This window comes from Castanea sativa, chromosome 1 (assembly GCF_040712315.1).
Source record: "Castanea sativa cultivar Marrone di Chiusa Pesio chromosome 1, ASM4071231v1".
In the NCBI taxonomy this organism is placed as follows: domain Eukaryota; kingdom Viridiplantae; phylum Streptophyta; class Magnoliopsida; order Fagales; family Fagaceae; genus Castanea; species Castanea sativa.
Window position 1 is genome coordinate 87,379,546 of NC_134013.1, and position 21,863 is coordinate 87,401,408.

The following is a 21,863-nucleotide window of genomic DNA, read 5'->3' on the forward strand; positions in this document are numbered from 1 at the left end:
TTCGAGCAATGTTTTTATGTAACCCAAATTGCAAAAAATTTTATGCAACAAACCATCCACGTGACCTAGTTGCATAAAAATCTTTTCCATTCAGCTTTTTGATGGTCGTAGCCAATGGCCTTTTATACCAAAATTAACACGGCTACATATTTTTTAAAGAATAATGCTAAAAATATAAGCTATTTTACCTTTTTTTTTTATAAATTGCTGATGTGGTGAGTGATTATTGGTAATTGAAAAAATGCTATTAATGGAGGGTTTAAATGAAAACTAATAAAATGTTGGTCACATCAACATTTTGTTAAAATATTGTAAAATAATTTGTAGTTGTAGCATTATTCATTTTGGAAAATATAATAGTTAGATTGTATGTTCTTTATATTCAAATTTCGTGCCAATCGATTGTTATTTATTATTCGATTTATAAACTTATATTTTACGCAAAATTTTATATTATAAAAATTTCAAACTTAAATATTTGATTGATGGCAAAGTCGTAGATGATATAAGAAAAAATATAATCTAATAATGAATTTATTAAAATTTACATTTAATTAATAAAAAAAATTTACAAAAATTTCGTAAAACCATAAAGGTATAAGAAAAAAATATAATCGAATTTATTAAAATTTACATTTAATTAATAAAAAAATATTGGGAGATTTGTAGGGTCTTTTATTTTCCAATTTCCGAGGAATGAACATCAACGATCAAACAAAACAAAGTATATTCCTCTTCGTCCACAAAAACCCTTCCACATCTTACAAAACTCATCCAATCAAACACAGCCACGTCAGCTAATGACGTGGTATTCCCAATTTACATAAACACCCTCCACATTCCAAGCAAAATACCATAAACCCTTCATTCACTCTCACAGAGTCTTCTCCTCAGTCTTCTTCTTCTTCTTCTTCCTCTGTTTCTCCAAAAACACCTCTCAGCCTCTCTGATCCATTTCTCTCTTCTCCAATTCTCAATGTTGAATCCCTCTCAACCTTCACATTCCTCAAAGTTCTAGTCTTTTGACCCATCTCTTCGTTCTCTCTCTCTAATGGGGACTCTTCGTTGTAGATCTGGGTTATGGGTTTTGATCCTTATGGTTGTTCTTCTGGGACTGTGTGAGATTGGCTCGGTTTGTGCTCAGAATCGAAGACCCAAAAACGTTCAAGTCGCGGTTCGGGCCAAGTGGTCTGGTACTCCTCTGCTTTTGGAAGCTGGGTATGTACACGTTGCCATTTTTTGTAGTTCTTGTTCTATTGTTTTTGGTTGTTGAATTTTGTTTTTTGCTTTCATTTCTTGTTGTTTTTAGCAAAATCATGAAATGGGTATTGATGAATGTGTCATTAATCACCAAAAAAAAAGAAGAAGAAGTAATCATTACAAAAAAAATGTAATTCAAACATTCATTGCTGTGGTGGTGGATTATTATTATTATTTTTTTACGTGAAAGTTTGGTTAAAATTTGATATGGGTTATGGTAGGAGTTGTGTTTAAAAGTTTATGTTGGAATTGGTTTGTTTCAATGTTGTGAACATGGCTCCACAATTTGGATTCCTAGCAATTCGTGTTAGCGTGTTGTCTAGACGGATATTTGACTATATGGGTTGTGTCACGACCTGTTTATTAACTTGATGGCAAGTTTTGAAGAAGATGAAGCTCAGCCCAAGGTTTCATTCGATCATTTCAATTTGGCAGTTTTGTAAACAGAACGCATATTTGTTGCTGGTTCATCACCTATTCTACACTTGTAAAACAGGCAAATTTATTCCAACCATTTATGATGTGTTTGCACAAATCAACCCCATAAGTAGCTCTAACAACACTAGAGCACCAATCACCCCAGCTAGCGCCATATTTGCTATTAATCAGCTTCTTCTGTAGTGAGTCCCTTTCTATCATATAATGCCACAGCCATTAACCCAAAAAAAAAAAGTTGGGTTAAAGATCAAAACTTTTCTAACTCCTTGACCCCATTTTGAATTTATGCTCACCACCAATGCCACTCAAAGGATACCTGATGCCTGCTCAGTGGGGGTGTGTAGGCTTCATGGGTTTGCCCCTCAGGGGTGGTTCCACTGGCCCATACCTTGAGGGGGTTACTCATCATTATAAAAAAAAAAAAACCCACCTGAAAGGAAATCCAGTTGTGGCTGCTTCAATTTTTGTTAGCCAACATATCAGGTAGTGGAAACAAAGAAAAGAAAAAAGTAGGAAGACTAGAGAGCATACTCTTTATTAATGTGAGAACTCCCTTTGATGGATAAAGTTCCTTCCACCCCAATAATATCTTTTCCATTTTCTTTAAATGCCGTCCCATATGCTGCTTGCTTTGAAGTGAGCCCCAAGAGGGAAATATTTCATTGGGAGAAAAGATGCCTTACATCCCAAGGTATTAGCCAAAGCTTTCATATATGTAACCATCCCCATTGTCATCATATAAGATTTAATCTAGTTTATCTTGAGACCAGTAATAGCAGTAAAACACAACAAAACACATCTTAAATGACAAATCTGATTGGCATCTGTATAAAAAAATAATAAAATCAAAGTATCATCGACAAATAACAAATGCCGATATCACCAAAGTCTCATTATTGCGATTATATATGGAGAAACTATCTATACAACCTCCCACTATCAATCTACTAAAGGCCTCCATAACCATAACAAAAAACAATGGGGGATGATCACCTTGACATGTTCCTCTACCACTGTCAAAGAAACCATTTGGAGTTCCATTGATAAATGCTGAAAAGCGGATGGTAGAGATGCAAAACTGAATTCATTGCCTCCATATTTCTCCAAACTCACATATTTGCCATATGTATAACATATTCTTCCAATTAATTGCCAAAGAATTCCAAGGATTCTGGATTGTTGGCAACCATCCAAACATTCTTTAGCTATCAAAACTGAATCCATAATGCATATTGAGTCTTAGAAATGACCTGCCCTAACACGTGTTTGTCTATTTGCCAAAATTTTTAGCAAGAATTTTATTGACATCTGAAATCCCTCATATCAATAGCACCAATCTTCTTTGTACTGCGACCTGTAAAAGAGTAAATTGATGCTTCCACCCCCCCCCCCCCCCCTCCCCTCCAAAAGTACCTTTTTTTGGATAGGTAATCAAAGATTTATTGCATAAAAAAGGACATCATGTTCACGATGGTGAACACTCTAAACTTAAAATAGATACAAGTAACTCAAGTAGAGATACAAACTGAAAGGAGAAAATCAAAAACGGAAATACATTGTGTAAAACCCCAAATTCGACCCCACAGAAATAAAGTCCCTACTAAAGTACCTGTCTCATGGAAGGTGGGGTCATGGGCTCAAGATCTAACTGGTGTGTCCGGGACTGAACGTAGAAGTTATCATTAGTAACATCAGAAAACAACCAAATAGTCATATTAAAAAAAAAACCCATTTAATCCCCTGCTTAATTTTAAAGAAACACTATTATAGAATCAAGCATAACAAGGAAGCATGAAATGCACAGCAATAACATCATACAAACAGAAATATAAGATAAACTATAAATCAGATTAAATCATGTAGCCTAAGAATTAAAATAAATTGCCCTTCAACTCCAAGAAGAACTGGGAGTTCCTTAGATGGGTTCTGGTTGTTAGTGCTGGAAGGTGAGCATAAAGAAATGAACAGATTGCATTTTTTATCCTTTTTATTGGGGGGGGGGGGGGGGGTGGTTTAGAATTTCCCAATTGGAACAGAAAATAAGTGTTTATCTATTGTTTGTTCACTCGGTTTAGATTCAGTAAAGATATTTCCTTTCTTAATCCTGTAATGACTTTCATTTTTTGTTATATACAGTGAATTATTATCTAAAGAATGGAAAGACCTTTTTTGGGACTTCATTGAGGTCTGGCTTCATACTGAGGACAGCCTTGATTCTTCTACAGCGAAAGGCTGCCTTAAGAAGATATTAGAACATGGGCACTCTCTATTAAGCAAACCATTGGCATCATTATTTGAATTCTCTCTTATGATGAGATCATCATCACCTAGATTGGTGCTTTATCAGCAACTAGCGGAGGAGTCTCTTTCTTCTTTTCCACTGGCTGATGAGGGTATCTCAAACAATGTCGGGGCGGAAGCTTTAGACACAAATGCAAAACTGGAGAATAAAAAATCAGATCCCTTGCTTGTTGGTGTAAACCCGAAGAGCCCTGGTGGAAAATGTTGTTGGGTGGATACTGGTGGGTCTCTGTTCTTTGATGTTTCAGAAATGTTATTGTGGCTTCGTAATCCTACTGAACCGTAAGTTCTGCTCTGTCATTTTTAAATATGTGTTGTCCTTGTTTTTATTTTTCTTTTATTTATCTGATAATTATTGTTATTATCTGATAATTGGCATATATTGCTGTCTTCCCCATAATTATTTGCTCATTTCTTGGTTGCCAGTGCTGGAGATTCATTTCAGCAGCCTGAGCTATTTGATTTTGATCACATCCATTTTGATTCAAGTGCTGGAAGCCCAGTTGCCATCCTTTATGGTGCTCTTGGAACTGATTGCTTCAAGAAATTTCATGTCACACTAGTTGAAGCAGCCAAAGAGGTCTGTTACTTGTGTTAAAAAGTTTGTCACTATATTTTATGTTAAAGCAGTAGTCAATTAGTGTTGTTGCTTCTGTAGTTGGAATGACTTCTTATAGTGGATTTGCAAAAGATTGTAACATAGGAAGCAGATGAAATTCAGGGGCATGGGTGGTTTTTCCCATGAGCTTAAAGATGTCTTGGTTTTGTTTTACTGATCATCATTAAGAGATTCCATATTCTTTGATGACTATATCCTATTTATCTAGCAACACATGTTGATTCATTACTAAACACATTATAGATTTTGGAAGCTCAAAATGTTAGAATTTTGTGAAGGAATTTCCCAATTTTCCCAATCAAAGGCGAAGAATTCTGCTACTGGCAACTGCATTGACTAGTATTTATGGTCTTAGATGCCAATGAGCTATAACTCAACTAGCACCTCCTCTCTTTGTAACTTACCAATCAAAGAATTTTTGGTCTTAGACTTTCTATTTGCTACTTCTTTGTAAAGGAGGTTTTTCAAGATTGTCTACTGTTGATTGGTGTCTACTGTTGATTGGTGTTGTATGTGCAAAAAGAAGGGGAAGACTATTAACCATCTTTACCTTCATTATGACATTGCATGTGATCTTGGTCTATGGTTTCTCTTTATTTGTAAATTTCTTACTCAGTGAGAGACTGCCTAGCTTGTTGGAGAGGTGGTATTAAGGGCCACAGCATGGACATGTGGAACACCATTCCTCATTGTCTTGTGAGGTGCATTTGGACGGAGGATAATTCTTGGTCATTTGAAGGGATTGAATCCCTGTTGCTTCAACTGAAGTTCTTTTTTCATAGATCTCTTTATGATGAGTTGGATTAAGAACATTGGTAATGGTAGTTCTTTTTTGTATTTTGTAGTTCTTTGTAATTTTTAGGTTTTTGTTGTATAGCTCTTGTATATTCCTTGAGTACTTGGGCTGCCTTGTTTTCCCTCCTCCCTTTAATAAAGTTTATTACTTATGCTTTTGCTTTGTTTTTCTAGGTTAGCGTGTCAGACTAAATTGACTTGTTTTTGATAATGGTATTTCCTTAAATACATACAGCCCAAATACGATTCTAGAAAGCCTTAAAACAGAGGAAGAAGATTGACTAACTTTTGCTTTTTTTGGATAAGCTAGTTAAGGGAACCTCCATTTTATGAGACATGGTCCCCTGCAGATTGTGCCACCCCTTAGGGTTAGATTGACTTTCTTATCAATCTCAAAGTCTGCTTATGAATTTAGAAGTGCTAAGAAAGTTTTATTCTAATTTAGTTTTATTTATTTAAATTTGAAGGTCAATTGTATTTTTATTGGTCAGTTGGATTTTGTTTTAGGTCTTATTGGTTAATGAGGAAAATGATGAGGGAATCACTAAGAAAATTTTATTCTATTTTAGTTTATTTTTTATTTTTTATAAATTTTGGAAGTCGATTGTATTTTTATTTGGATTTTATTTCAGGTCTTATTGGTTAAATTGGTTGTTTGTATTTGTATTTAATTTCCTAGAGTCAAGGTTTTTTTGTAATTCAATAATTGGCTTTGTTTCATCATTTTGGTTTTGTTTGGCATCATTGTATTAGCTTATTTTCTAGTTTATTTTTTATTTGGTTACGTATAATTTTTTAAAGCCTCATTTTTATTTTATTTAGTTTTTTTAGGTATAGCTAAATTTCTATATAATCCATCTCCTAGATTCTTCACTTCTGCTACATACTTGTATATTTGCAAGATGATTGCTGATAGATTGTCTCAATAACTTCCAGGGAAAAGTAAAGTACGTTGTAAGACCTGTTTTACCTTCTGGCTGTGAAACAAAAACTGGCCATTGTGGTGCTGTTGGTACAAGAGATTCCTTGAACTTGGGCGGTTATGGTGTAGAACTTGCTTTGAAGAATATGGAATATAAGGCTATGGATGATAGTGCAGTAAAGAAAGGTTAGCATGGTTGATTTATGCTGTAGCCCCACTTTCATTCAACTTATGCTCAAACTTTAAAAGCTGGAGTTTTTTTGTCCAAGGCAAGCTTTATTGGGGAATGCTATCTTCTATTGTGATACTGATTGTGCTTTATTCCTTCCCCTTAAATTATATAATAATTCTTTTTGGTTTTCCTTTCAGTTTTTTTGTTAAGTCAATTCATGAAAGTCAATAATATCGGACCAGTTTCTGATTCAATTCATTCAAAGAAGCTGTTAGTTTTGGCATCTGTGAATATTAAAGTTACTCTTTCACTTGCTGCTTCCTTCCTTCAAAGTTGTATTTGATACGGTTCTTGTTTTTTGATAGATATTTATATGCACACATGTTCATTGTCTTTTTGGCCCACACCTCTACAGATATATCCGCTATCCAATTATTCTGAGTTAGGAGGAGATCTGAAATAACATTATTAGATGTGATGAAGAATAATATGTTGGATAGAAGGTGACACAGAGTGTCACTTTAGTAATTGCAGAATGATGGAAGGAATACATGTAATTGATCTTGATTAGTTGATAAGTATCCATAACTGATCCCAATTTACTTGAGATTAAGGTGTAGTTGAGTTGAGTTCAGTTAAGTCTTTTTTTCTTTGAAAAGATTGCCAGCAATGAACGAATTGCTTTAGGATATATAAATATGTTAAGTCTTGCACACAGACACACTTATAAACAGAATATAAAATCCTTATAACAGGTTGATGGGATATTGATGCCTATAATAGTACTAAAAAGGTTTTATTTTGTGTATGTGTTACCATATTTTGGTTAGTAGATTTTATTGGTTTATAATGTACTTGTTAAAAATGTATGGTTTGAGTTGCAGGTGTCACTCTAGAGGATCCTCGGACTGAAGATCTCAGCCAAGAAGTTAGAGGGTTCATATTCTCTAAAATTCTGGTTGGTTATCCTTTAATGTTACAAAATTGTTCAGATTAATTTTCATGATAGAAATTATAATCACTTTCAGGACCCTTTGTCTTATCCTGAATACAATCAGTGTGTGGGGGTGGTGTGACAATATACGCTAGGATAGTATATTCATGAACAGTATGCTGTTATCTATTTTTATGGAGTATTATCTATGTTTCAACTGAAGTTGAACCTGGGAATTGGCCTTATGCTATCATGGTGCTCAAGAGTTATCATGATTGTGAATTCTTGTTTTTGTATTTTACCATTTCTTTTTTCTTTTCCTTTTTGATAGCATACATCATGTACCTGTGAATAATTCTAGATGCATTTTTTTGCTCTATGAAATTAGAAGAGTAAGTTTGGCTTTTTTAAAAATATGGATGTAGTGATTTTTTTTAATTAATAAATTAATCCTTCTGTTTTTCTATAGAAGTACTCTTGGATGACGCATACTAGGATATTTAAAGCTACTAGCACTTGCTTGTGCCACCTGGGAAGCACGGGTGCGGCATTTGGGCCGCCGCACCCGCGTCCGACGCGGCGCGACACGGGGACGCGCAGGCGACGCCGCTGCCTGTGCGTCCGTGCCGCGACGGACATTAAAAAAATATTATTTTTGGCGCAATACGCTCCGATTCGCGCCGATTCGGGCTGACGCGTGCGAAATCGGGCCGATTCGGCCCGAATTGGTCCGTATCGGGTGCAACACCGATACCGGCGAAATCGGCTGATACCGGCCGAAATTCAAAAAAAAAAAAAAAAAAGGTGCGTAACCGTTTAACTTGGCCGGAAAAAAAAAAAAGGTGCAAACGCACCGTTTGGAAAAAAACCAAGACCCAGCCCTCTCCCTCTTCATTTTTCTTGTGCCTCTCTCCGACTCTCTGCCTTCACTCTTTAGCTAGGCTTTCTCCCATTCTCTGTATTCTAGTTATTATTTACTATTGCTCTTAAATTTGGTATATGTTTAGATAATGTGAAAAAAGTATGTTTAGCAATATATTAAAAATATAAATAAAAATATTTTTAATAATTTTTTAATCGCTGCACCCGCACCTTACTTTTTTACAAATTTCCGAGTCCCGCACCCGCACCCGAATCCCGAAACGCACCCATGCTTCATAGTGTGCCACTAACCTTTTGAGGTGGGTTCAAAAGGAAAATTATAGTGAGATTTCTTAGTTATCAATCTCCTGATTTCCAATAAGGTAGACAAGCATCAAGAAGATTCAAAATTCTAGAATTCGATGATAAGCTTGTAAACATGCACACAAAAAGAAAAAAACAAAGAAAGAAAGACAGAAAGATTCTTCTTCTAAAAAAAATATTGAAAAAGAAAGAAAGAAATAAAAGCTTTCTTTTATAATTATGTAAACCTTGACAAAGGCTTTGTTGAATCTAAGATACTAATGTTTGAATTACAATTTTGGATTTGAATTTCATAGCCTTGAGAGTTTCCTTGCCTTAGGTAGTTAGGTTAATAAGCAAAAGAAGTCTATAGAAAATAAAAGTAGGGAAGGTTGTATGGCTCAACTGAAGTTCCTGTGGGAACTTGGGAATCTGTGGATGATGATGACATAATGTGGTTTCTTAATTCAGCACAATTTTTACTTACAAAAAGAGAAAAAAAAAAAGAAAAAGAAAAAGAAAATAATGTTTAGCAAGATTTTAAGGATTAGAAGATGCTTTATGACTGGAAGAAAGAACATTTTGTTACTTATGAGGATAAATATTTTTGGTATCTATGAGAGAATACAAGTGATATTCAAATGTGCATCTATCATTGCACTAAGCCTTTATAATTGTGCCCTATGATGAAACTCTTTGAGATAGTGATTGAGGAAAGGATATGATGTCAGGACGTTAAGTGCACGATTAGCATCTTATGCTTGGAATCCTGGGTGATGACAATAATTTTTTTATTTTATTTTAAGGATGTTTGGAATTAGGAATTCATTAAGCTGAGTTGATTTCAAGCTGTATTTTCTTTTGATCTGGTGCATTTGCAAAAATTTGCTGTTACGATAACACCAATTTCATAATACTTTAATCGTTATTAATTTATTTAGTTTAGATGATTTTGATAACACCAATTTTATAATAGTTTTATCTTTATTAGTTTAGATGATTTTGAAGTTCCAATGTCTGCACACTCAATATAGTACTAAAGATGCCTTTTGGTTTGTCCACTTGCAGGAACGCAAACCTGAACTAACGTCTGAGATAATGGCTTTCAGGGATTATCTATTGTCATCAACAGTATCAGATACTCTTGATGTTTGGGAACTGAAGGGTATTTACAATTTATGGCTTTTCCTTTGTTAACTTCATACACTACAATTATTATAATGGTCTTTTCCCCTTGAACAGATTTAGGACATCAAACTGCCCAGAGAATAGTTCATGCCTCTGATCCTCTGCAGTCAATGCAGGAGATTAGTCAAAATTTTCCAAGCATTGTTTCTTCCTTATCTCGCATGAAGGTACATACTTTGTCACAGATTATCAGGTTGGATAGGTAAAATAGAAAGTAGCTGTTTGTTGGACAAAATATTTGCTGAAAAGATATTGCAAGCCATGTGTTTTCCTGATTTAACTGTGTAAATGTTTGGCAGCTCAATGATTCTGTTAAGGATGAAATTACTGGAAACCAGCGAATGATCCCACCTGGCAAGTCCTTAATGGCTCTCAATGGTGCTTTGATCAATATTGAAGATATTGACCTCTATCTGTAATGCTTTTCCTCTCACTGATATCTTTTTCTCTTTTAATGCTGAAAATCAGGGCCATTCCCAAAGTTTTCATCTTTATTCAACCTACACTGCATCTTGTTGTCTTTTATTGCTCATTTTAGACTTTCATGTTTTTCAGGTTGAAAAATTTGTTTAATTGAAATGGTTTATAACCATTTATCAGGAGCATTATACTTCTATTAGTTCTATATAATTTTGGGAAGTTTTTTCTTTGATATCTGTTTGTTATTCTTTTCAAGAAAATATACACGTATGACATTTATAAAACTGTTAAGAAGGCCATACAATATTATTATAACGCATGATTGAAGTTTGATAAATCCAGAATATGAAAACCTATGGCCCGTTTGGTACACACTTCCAAACTCACATTTTTACATTTTAAACAACTTTGCACACATTTCCACACACTTTTTCACTCACACAAATTTCAAAAAACTACAAAAATCTCATCACAAACTACTCTACCAAACACCCCCTTAATGTTTGAACTAGGGTTGATAATTTTAAAGTTCGGTAGACACTAGAAATTCCTTTCAAGTTTTTCCCTGTGCATGTTCTTGTGTGTGTGTAGGTGTCATATGTTAACAGTTTACTCTGCACATGGGGAAAAAAGGAGGTTTTATTATTTTTAGGCCAGAATAGGACCTTCAGTTGAGGAATCTTGTCCATCTAACATTATGCCTATGCTATATGCCCCCCCAAAATAAAAAAAGGAAATAAAATCTGCCTATAGGTAATTTGAATATGGCTTCTGTTAATGGCACTATTTTTGCATCACATGAATTCTTTGAAATCCATACATTGATGCAACATTGAATGCGATTTATTTAAGTTAACCTAATTAGGAAGCATGGATGCTTTATTTAAGGTGCTGTATCCATGTCAAAACGGTGTTGTACCAGCCGTTTCATGTTATAATTTTTTTTAAATTGCTTGTCACAGTATTGTATCTGTGTTTGTGCTTCCTAATAACGTGAGATATTAGTAACCTGAGATATTAGTCCTAAATTTCTTTACAGCTTATTTATATGTGAGCTTTCACTGCCAGACCTGCTCTCTGTGTGAGTGTGATCAGTGGCAGATCCACTTGTAGACCCGGGGGGGGGGGGGGGGGGGATGTGGGGGTACTTTTTGAAAATTCCTTTCAAAACATATGTTAAATGATAATATATAGATAATACTCAAAGAAATTAAGTCGCGATCCTTTCAAAATATGCTTAGAGCATTTGTTAATGAACAATTTTATGAAAGTTTTAGGGTCCGTTTGGATACAGCTGAAAACTAAAAACACTGTAGCAAAATAATTTTTAAATGGGTGAATAGTGATGCGGGTCCTATTTTTAATTAAAAAATTTTAAAAAGTACATGAACAGTGCACCACTGTGCGGTTACTGTTCACGCACAGTGGTGAACAGTGCACTTGTCCCCCGTTGAAACGTGTGCGTAGGGAAGGAAAAAAAAAAAAAAGTCTCAAACGCAAGACGCTGGACGCAGCCTCCCAATCCAAACACACGCTTAATATCACTTTTTTGGGAAATATAAAAAGTTGTCAAAAAAGTTAGTTACTTTTTTCTTTTTCCTTAAAAAGTTTCTAAAAATATTTCTCAAACTAATGCCCTTAGGGCATTCTTTAACTTTTCCCATATATATATATATATATATATATATATACACACACACATAATGAGAAGTGCTTCGTTAACAACAAAGCATATATGGTAAGTTATTATTGGATTTACTTTGAACCTATCATTGAAATTACCTTTTTGCCAACCAATAACAACCTATAATAATTGTCACTTAGGATTTGTTGTGAAAATGTTTTAAAAATATTATGCACATAACATTTCTCTTATATATTAGGTTATAAATTTAGTATTAAGTCTTTTTTAGTATAAAATGTAATAGTATCTCTTCACTGTGAACCATTTCTTATTTTGCGATGTAGTTTTCAATTATTTTTTAGCACATCTAAGATTTATAATTGATTTAATCACAATCTTTTTTTTTTTGATAAGTAATAAAGAAATTTATTGAAAAAAAGAGAGAGTCACCCAAGTACACAGGAAGTATACAATGGAGAACAAATCAAAGACGAACATTACAAAAATCAAGAAAATCCAAAATAGAAAGAAAAGAAAGGCTTCTCCACACAGAGAACCAATCTAGTAAGGTTCGGAAAAAAAGAGACTTAAGATCAGGCATGGAACTCTCGATGTCTTCAAAACATCTACTATTTCTCTCCTTCCAAATACACCACAACAAGAAATGAGGAATGACCTTTTAAATATCTCCATTACGATGGTGACCAAAACGACCGTGCCAGCAAGCCAAAAGCCCAACAACAGACCTTGGCATAACCCAGTAAACTCCAAATAAACCGAAGACCATGTCCCACAATTCCATGGCAACCGGGCAGTGAAGAAAAAGATGGTCAACACTTTCACAATTGCACTTGCACATATAACACCAATCCAGGATGCAAATCTTTCTTTTTCTTAAATTGTCTACAGTCAGACATTTCCCCAAAGCTGCGGTCCAAACAAGGAAAGCTACTCTAGAGGGGATCTTCTGCTTCCAAATGCTTTTCCAAGGGAAAATTTGCTCCTTACGGCCAACTAGAAGATGGTAGTAAGTACTAACCGTGAACCCCTTACTCTTACAGGGCAGCCAACATGACTTGTCCTCCCCAATCCCCCTTACAGGAATGCTATAAATGGAATTGATGAAGCTCCTGAAAGCTTCCAATTCACGATTATGCACATCCCTACAAAACTGAAACTCCCATTGGAGGACTCCATTGGTGTACCTCAAAAGATCCGCCACAGTAGCCTTTTTTCTACGACAAATCCTAAATAATTCCGGATAGCGAACGGCAAGAGAAGAAGAACCACACCAATGATCTAGCCAGAACAGCACCTTTGATCCATCTCCAATATCATACATAATAAAACGAGATAAGGAGTGCCACCCCCGTCTAATGCTTTTCCACAAACTGACACCATAAGGATCAGAGAAAGAGGTAGAACACCAGCCACCCCAATCACAACCATACTTCACCTCAATCACTTGACGCCAAAGAGCATCCTTTTCTTGCCCAAATCTCCATAACCACTTCCCTAATAAGGCAACATTGAAGGTTCTCAGGTTCCTGATCCCCAACCCACCTGAAGAGAGAGGAGTACACACCGAAGACCAATCAACCAGATGAATTTTGGGCTCATCTCCTAGACCACCCCAAAGAAAGTCTCGTTGAAGTCTAGCAATTCGGTTGGCCACAGAAGCAGGAATAGGGATGATTTAATCACAATCTTGGCAAATGGAAGAACAGATGTTTCATTAATATTCATATGGCTTATAAATCATAGAGTACATGATATGTAATTAAAAAAAGAAGAAATATTTGTACTTATATAATATTCTTTTACATCTAAAAACAATTCAAAATAAAAGAATAAAACATAAAAGAATTCTTCAAAGTATATACTTATGAATGATAATGACATAAATTTTTTTCCTTATGTTTGTACTTTTGTGCTGTTTAGATACAATATATATAAAATTTATTACATAACTATATATATATAAATTATGTAATTGATCTAAAACTTCTATTTTTTAAAAACGCTATTAGATTGGATGTCTAGTGTAGAAGGCCATACTATCTCTTCGATTTATGATTTGATGGATGCTTTTAATTTGTGTTCTTGATTGTATTGATCCCTAGCTGGCTGTATATGTTGTGTATACTTGGATGACTCTTTTTTTAATGTTTGGATAAAATAAAATAATTTTTTTTCTTACATATATATGAGATTAAGATTAATCGGGGTTCAAGCAATAGCCTAGTGGTAATGGCATCCTTTGTGGTGCCTAAGGTTTGTGTTTCGACTATTTATCTATTAAAAAAAAGATTAAGATTAATAGTGCCCCCCCCCCCCTCTTCCCCCACCCCACAGCAAATTTTCTAATGTTGCCATTGAGTGTGACTTGGTTTCATTTTTAAGCTTGCTCAATAGATATTTATTTGCTTTTGTTGGAATGCCTACAGCTTCAAAGATTCAATAAATTTTTGGCTCACTCTTTCTGTTATTATGTCTTTATCCTATTTCAGGTTGCTTGACATGGTCCATCAGGATTTATTGTTGGCTGATCAATATTCAAAGTTGAAGGTAAAATGTTTTTAAAATTTTCTTTGCTCAGCTACATTGGCATTGATGATAAACTAATGTTGTGGTTAAATTATTTATAAGATGTAATAGTTGTGGTTGGACGAAAAATGCTCATTTTCTGCATTTTTATACTTGATAATCTGTATTGTACATAAAAGTCTGAATAAGTGTGGAAATTTTTTGGACAGAAATTCCTTAATATTTAGTTAAAATCCCAATATATCCAACTTCTAATAGATTGCACGCTATCAAATTTTCAATGAAGCCTGTGTCAAGTTCTAGGTTAGCCACTGAAATTAAGAGTTTTACTGATTTCATGGTGATGCAGGACAGATAAAGTAAAAATAGAAATGATTGAAAAGATACAGGATAGAACATACTTAGGCTTCACCACCAATGGGTTCTTGGAATCAACATCAAGTTTAGAGAAACATCTCTTAATCAAATTATTTGGTTGGCATCTTAAGGCGGATTTTTTGAGTCAAGTTTAGAGTCCCCCTTTATCTTTTAATTCTGATGGATTCAACTAACAAATGTATTTAGACCTCTTTATCCCTAGACTTGCACAGTAATTTCGAAGCTTTTTAAGTTTATACCTTACAAATTCAGTTAATGTGTTCTAGGCTTCGTTTCAGTTGATTATTTTAATTTGTTTTCTTTGGTATTACATATGTATTGTTTTTCATAAGTAAAGCTTTTTTTTTTTTTGTAAGTAGGAAAATTTAATTGAAAGGCATAAAGTGGCCTTAAGAATTACAAACAAATATAAAAATTATACACAATGAAATAGAGACTCAATAAACATGGGAACATAATCTCTATTCGTGCGTCCCCAAACTTGTGACCAATAAAATGAAGTTCCAACAAAATGAGCTAGAAGCTAGTCTCTTGTACTCTCTATATCCTCAAACGTTCTCTTATTCCGTTGTCGCCAAAGAATCCACATCAAACAAAGTGGAACCAAATTCTGAATATTCAATGAATTTTTGCCAAACCAATTCCTCCAACCAAACAAAATATCTTTTGCACTCCCTAGCAAAACCCAGGAAATACAAACAAATCAAAATACAAAACACCCAATTGATAAGCCTCCTATCCTTACAATGAAGGAAAAGGTGATTTACCCCCTTCCCACTATCCTGACATACAACACCAATCCAAAGGGGAAAATAGGTCGTGTACAAAACCTTTTCAAGAATACAATCACAAAAAAAGTGTCAATAAAATCAGCAAATGACATTGAAGGGATGCTGGCTGCCGCCTAGAGCACGCATCCAATGAAACAAAGTCTGTATTGAGTTCAATCAATCGATAATTGCCTAAATTCATGTGCAGGGAAAATTAGTTTTTCTTGTTTTCTTTCAATGACGAAACTGAAAGTTGTGAAAAAAACTTCAACTACAATAGGTGAAATATTTTTTCTAATCAATGTACAAAGAAACAAAAAACAACTAAAAATTGAAATACAAGAAGAGTAACATGTAAATAAAAAAAATATATTGATCAAAGTCATAGTGATCCATAACAATCATTGATGTTACAAAATGGACATATAAACACTTCCATATATTTATGATTTGGTTATCATGTTTACATGGGCTATAATGAAACTAGAATGATATAAACAATATGCCAATTCCAATGTAGCTATAGCAGAAAAAAGTTTTCTTCTTCTTCTTCTTTTTGTAAAATTTTCTTTGCAAGAGCAAAGAATAATTTAGGTTTAAATTGTCCTGAATTCTATATTACTTTGTTTGGATTATTTTAAAAATTGTTTACAATCTTATGTAAAGACACTATCTGAGTTTATATAAGGCTTTTTTCAATTTGCTATCCTTGTACTTTTCAACTATTTGCCTTCTCAAATCTTTAAAATTTTCTGTCATTTTTTTTAGCCCCATTAGAAATAAGGCCATTGCAAAGCATGCATGTCTAAGTTAGTATGTCAAAACCTTTACCTATCAAAAAAAAAAAAAAAAGTTAGTATGCATGAAATGAATATATTGTGTAGAATAGAAAAACAAGAAGCTGTGAGTAAAGGGGTGTTATCTTCATGAAAATAAAATATTGGCATTATTCTAATTTCTATTTCTCATATATCTTTCACAAAATGGAGAATCAATTTGTTGAAAATTGGCGGAAATTTTTATAGTTCTAAAAATCTGTAGTTGTTTTCCTTTCAAATTTCCGCACAATTTTTTATAGTTAGTTTCTGACCAAGCCTGAATTATGTTAACTTATTGATGCCATTTATCACAGATTCCTCATACCACCATTCGGAAACTCCTATCATCTTTGCCTCCTCAAGAGTCCAGTATGTTCCGTGTTGATTTTCGTTCAACGCATGTTCATTATCTCAATAACTTGGAGGAAGATGCTATGTATAAGCGATGGCGGAACAATCTAAATGAGGTAGTTCAATCCTTCTTTATGTCTCTCATCTTTGATACTGGGATGGTTTTGTAAGATTAGGTTGTGGATAACATGGCTTCTAAAATTTTAACTTTTGCAGATTTTAATGCCAGTATTCCCTGGACAACTACGTTATATACGTAAGAACCTTTACCATGCAGTTTATGTTCTTGATCCAGCTACTGTTTGCGGTCTTGAGGCAAGTTTTATCTGCCAGTCAAATAATTGGATTTCTGTCATGCATTGCATTGCTGGTGAGATTTTTAATATATTTATTAATAATTATTGGAATCTTGCAGTCAATTGACACGATTACATCTCTATATGAGAATAATTTTCCTGTGAGATTTGGGGTTATATTGTATTCTACAAAGTTTGTCAAGCATATGGAATTGACCGGTGGTGGGATTTATTCCTCTGCAAAGGAGAATGACAGTCAAAATGAGGACGACATATCTAGTTTGGTAATTTTCTCATTCTTTTGTTCATTTTCCTATTTGTCTTGCATTTCCACTGAGAGTAAGCTTTTTTCCACTTTCATAGTCTGTGCTGTCTGCGCATGACATGGTATTATTTTTGTGACAGATATTAACATTTTTTGTTTTGTTTGTGTGGCAGATAATACGTCTCTTTATTTATATCAAGGAGAACCATGGAGTTAAAACAGCTTTCCAGTTTTTGGGCAATGTACGGATTTGACTCTTAGCATGTATTATTTAACATTTATTCGTTACTGCAATTGACATGTAAACTTGATTATTTCTGCTTTGTAAATTTTATGCCATTATTTTGCTCTCTTTTCTTTACTAATAATAACATTAAAGAAAAGCAGTTGTACAAGTAGTAGATAACTTAAAAATGGAAAGAGTACAAGCCATTCAGATAAGTAGCAGGGTCGACATAATTTTGCTAATTGTGTTGGTCAGTTCCAAATTTTCATGTGTTGAGGGTCTATACCTAACTCCAAAATTTTGGGACTAGGGCTTGGTTGCTATTGTTGTTGCCTGTTACTAAACCATTTGAAATTTGCAAATAGACAATCACATTTATTACAAGATGAGAGTAGATACATCATGAATGAAGTGATATAGTTTTTCTTTGGTTAAATAACCACTTTCTTGTGCATATGTAATTACTGTTTTATGATGTTTTGTAATCTTAACTAAGCCTTGCATAAATTAGCATATTAGGAGGTAATACATGTAGAGAGAATTTAAAGAATTAAAGAAGTGAAAAGATGCCTCTCCTTTTTTTATTTTTTTGAAAATCTTAATTGTAATTATAGTGGGTTCAAGTGATCTGTTCCCTTAACTTGCTTCTTGTTTAATGGCAGCATGGCATATTTACATGACAAAATCTTTCCATGCAATGTTTTGACTTTTCATATACTGCACATTTAATCCTTTGGTGGTATCATATGATAAACTGTTTTTTTATATCTCGATAGTGATTTTGAACATATTTGGCAGGTCAATAAGTTATGGATTGAGGGAGATGGTTCTTTAGATGATGTGCCTGAAATGCACCATGTTGAAGGGGCATTTGTAGAAACAGTATTGTAAGTTAAAAGGATTTTTTAGGTTGATTTCACAAGTTGTATGCTTATGAGGAATGGTGTTTTCTCTGTTCTGCTTCTCTCCTTTCTACAATACGGGTTATCTTTCTCAAATCTACTGAGCTTATATTAAGTGTAGTCAGTCTGTTTCTGCAGACCAAAGGTAAAATCTCCTCCTCAAGATATATTACTAAAGCTGGAGAGGGAGCAAACCTTTAAGGAACTGTCACAAGAGGGCTCCATGTTTGTTTTCAAGTTGGGTCTTGCTAAGCTGCAGTGCTGCCTTTTGATGAATGGACTTGTCTTTGATTCTAATCAGGTATTGCTGAAGGTTCCCCCCCCCCCCCCCCCTTTCCCCAATATATGTGTCCCTTATATTCGTAAGTTCTCTCATTTCCCATTGATAGTAGTACATAAGGCAGGCTAGTTTCCTTGGCTCTTCAGTCATTAGCTTGGATTCCCTCTTTTATCCAGTCAACTAATGTCTGATATATGTTACTTTTATATTATTCTTATTTCACTAGGCTTATTAAAAAATTTGCTTTCTTCACTAAAATTATGGAGACATCATTGTTTACCATGTGGTGTATAAACTCTTTCCTGTCACTGTATAATTTTTTTGCAATTACTTTGAACAGGATGCTCTTCTAAATGCCATGAATGATGAGCTTCCCAGAATACAGGAACAAGTTTATTATGGGCATATAAATTCTCGCACTGATGTGCTGGACAAATTCCTATCAGAAAATGGTATTAGTCGCTATAATCCACAGGTAAAGCATTTGAAAGACTAGTGTGAGAGGATAAATCTGTTTACTCGTTTTATCTTTCTGGCGATATTTCTGTAATAATGTCGCAATACTCAGTTAAATACTTCATGCTAATTTGTTGATGTAGATTATTGCTAATGGCAAGCCAAGGTTCATGTCTCTGTCTACATCCATTCTTGGAGGAGAATCTGTGTTAAATGATATTAACTATTTGCATTCTCCTGAAAGTAAGCTGTATTAAAGATGAAATAATTAGCTTCATGCTTAGAATCTCGCTGAGTCATTGTAGTCCTGACATTTGATTTCTTTGCCCAGCTATCAATGATTTGAAGCCCGTGACACATCTTCTTGCTGTTGATGTTGCAACAAAGAAAGGAATGAAGTTGCTACATGAAGGCCTACGCTACCTGGTTATTCTTCTTGACCAAGATGCTAGTCTTTTTTATGTTTTCTTAATATATCATTTATCTCTGCTATGACTAATCATCATCAGTATCACTAACATTATCATGATTGATATTTTTTGCAATTGTGCATTATGATGCAGATCGAAGGTTCTAAAGGTGCTCGAGTAGGCATGCTATTTAGTGCGAATCAGGATGCTGATTTATATAGTCTCTTTTTTGTGAATGTGTTTGAAATCACTGCATCCTCATTTAGGTTCGTTAACTATATTAATGTTGGTTATTTGTAAATAAATCTTGTAAAATTTTTTTTTATAAGTTATATGGTTTTGGATGCAAACTCAAGTACCAGTTGCATGTTAAATGTGTATGCCTGACTTTTATGTTATCATGCAGTCATAAGAAGAATGCATTGAACTTTTTGGATCACTTTTGCTCATTCTATGAGCAAAAGTACATCTTTGCATCTTCCAAAGCAGCTGAAAACACACAAGCATTTCTGGATACGGTCTATGAGCTTGCTGAGGCCAATGGTTTACCGTCCAACACTTTTAAATCTGCTCTTACTGAAGTTTCAATCGACCAATTGAGAAAACACTTAAATAAGGTGTGTTATTGTTGCTAATTGGCTTCTAGATGTTTCTATTCTAGTGTACTAGCCACGGGTTTATTTATTTATTTATTTATTTTTGGATGTATTCTTTTTTCTTGATTATAATTGGTCTCCTATGGGTCATAGCAAATGGCTGTTCAAGAGACGATTCTATCTTCCACTTCCTTTTCCTTTATTTTGAATGGTCTTGGGGTTGTATACATTAGTTTAAGGTTTCAGGGTTCTTGAAAGTCTATTGCCCCTGGGAAATTTAACTACTTATCACGGAATACAGGTGTCACATTTTTTGTATAAGCAACTTGGACAGGGATTTGGTGTAAATGCAGTCATTACTAATGGAAGGGTGAGTCTTATGATCTCTGTTTCTTCCCTCCCATTTGATAGAAGTTGTTTATAAATCCTAATTTAGTTTCTGTGGGATGATTTTAAATAGCTAGATTTGTTGAATTTCTCATTTTATGTAATAATAGTGGTATTTTTTTTTATAGCTTATCATCTTTCACAAAAATATAATGGATTCTCTATTTTATTTCTTTAAGAGATAGCTTGTAAATGGTGCTATAATAATTTCCCATGTCCATTAAACAATTTCGTCTTCTTAATATTATAGTTTGGTATTGGACAGGTTATGTTTCCCATTGATGAAAGCACCTTTTTGAGCCATGATCTACATCTTCTAGAGTCTGTGGAGCTTAAGCAGAGAATAAAGCACATTATGGAAATTGTTGAAGAAGTAAATTGGCAGGACATAGATCCTGACACTATTACAAGGTATGTTGGTTCTCTGCTCCTTGTTGATGATGATCTCCTCCATACTTCTCTCTCTATCTCTCTCTTGGGTGGGGAGTTTTTTGCTGGGTTTTCTGGTTTTCATAAAGCTTAATAAACCTGTGTTTTCTTTTTGGCTCAAATACACTATTAGCCCCTAAACTTTAGCCCATGAGCGATTTTAACCCTGAAGTTTAAAGTGATTACTTTTAGTCCCTTAGATGGCCAAATTAAAAACTAACACATCATCTCTTTGTTAGACACATTAGGGACTAAACACGATCACTTCTGGTTTAGGGACTAAAATAAGTTTGTTAGGGACTAAAAGCAACCACTTAAAAGTTTGTTTGTTAGGGACTAAAAATGATCACCTTAAACTTCAGGAACTAGAATCACTCATGGGCTAATGTTTAGGGACTAACAATATAATGCAACTATCACAGAATAGTAATCTATATGTCCACTCTTGTAATACAACTCTCTTCACAACCTATTAGCGTCTTCATCTAAGTCCCATTTGTTGTCTTTTACCATAATATTATTGAACAAAATTTTTTTATCTCCCATCCCCTTCAGCATCTTATTCTTGGTCTCCTTCTCGATGCCTTCTTTTACATCTCTTATTTAAATGTCTATATTACCATTTTATGTCATGTTAGTTACGCTTTCTCTTGCTATAAATTTACAATCTTTTTTTTTTGATAGGTAATATATATATATAAATCAACAATAGAAAATATAGAAAGATTCCTCAAGGCTGACAGCCAGTACTATAATGTTCTAAAAAAGAACAACTTGAGGTCAGACATAGAAGTCTTGGTATCTTCAAAACTTCCTTTCCCTCCAAATGCACCGCATCAAGTAATGAGGGATAACCATTTAAACATGACCATTCTAATGACGACCAAATTGTCCTTGCTAGCAAAGCTGATTTTG

The 21,863-nt window shown here is 34.2% G+C and overlaps 1 protein-coding gene across 1 annotated transcript in view; it reads left to right on the forward strand.

Annotated features, from left to right (window-relative positions):
• Positions 1-876: 876 nt before the first annotated feature.
• Positions 877-21,863, forward strand: part of LOC142618017 (UDP-glucose:glycoprotein glucosyltransferase) — a 28,542-nt gene continuing 7,555 nt past the window's right edge. The window contains exons 1-22 of the mRNA XM_075790995.1: positions 877-1,218; positions 3,835-4,281; positions 4,426-4,579; positions 6,350-6,521; positions 7,392-7,465; positions 9,674-9,770; positions 9,848-9,960; positions 10,093-10,208; positions 14,348-14,405; positions 16,665-16,817; positions 16,918-17,016; positions 17,117-17,281; positions 17,436-17,504; positions 18,287-18,375; positions 18,529-18,691; positions 19,011-19,145; positions 19,270-19,369; positions 19,458-19,552; positions 19,690-19,802; positions 19,943-20,153; positions 20,434-20,502; positions 20,785-20,930. Coding sequence (XP_075647110.1) covers positions 1,052-1,218; positions 3,835-4,281; positions 4,426-4,579; positions 6,350-6,521; positions 7,392-7,465; positions 9,674-9,770; positions 9,848-9,960; positions 10,093-10,208; positions 14,348-14,405; positions 16,665-16,817; positions 16,918-17,016; positions 17,117-17,281; positions 17,436-17,504; positions 18,287-18,375; positions 18,529-18,691; positions 19,011-19,145; positions 19,270-19,369; positions 19,458-19,552; positions 19,690-19,802; positions 19,943-20,153; positions 20,434-20,502; positions 20,785-20,930 — 3,005 coding nt within the window. The 5' untranslated portion in view covers positions 877-1,051. The remainder of the gene's footprint in view (positions 1,219-3,834; positions 4,282-4,425; positions 4,580-6,349; positions 6,522-7,391; positions 7,466-9,673; positions 9,771-9,847; positions 9,961-10,092; positions 10,209-14,347; positions 14,406-16,664; positions 16,818-16,917; positions 17,017-17,116; positions 17,282-17,435; positions 17,505-18,286; positions 18,376-18,528; positions 18,692-19,010; positions 19,146-19,269; positions 19,370-19,457; positions 19,553-19,689; positions 19,803-19,942; positions 20,154-20,433; positions 20,503-20,784; positions 20,931-21,863) is intronic.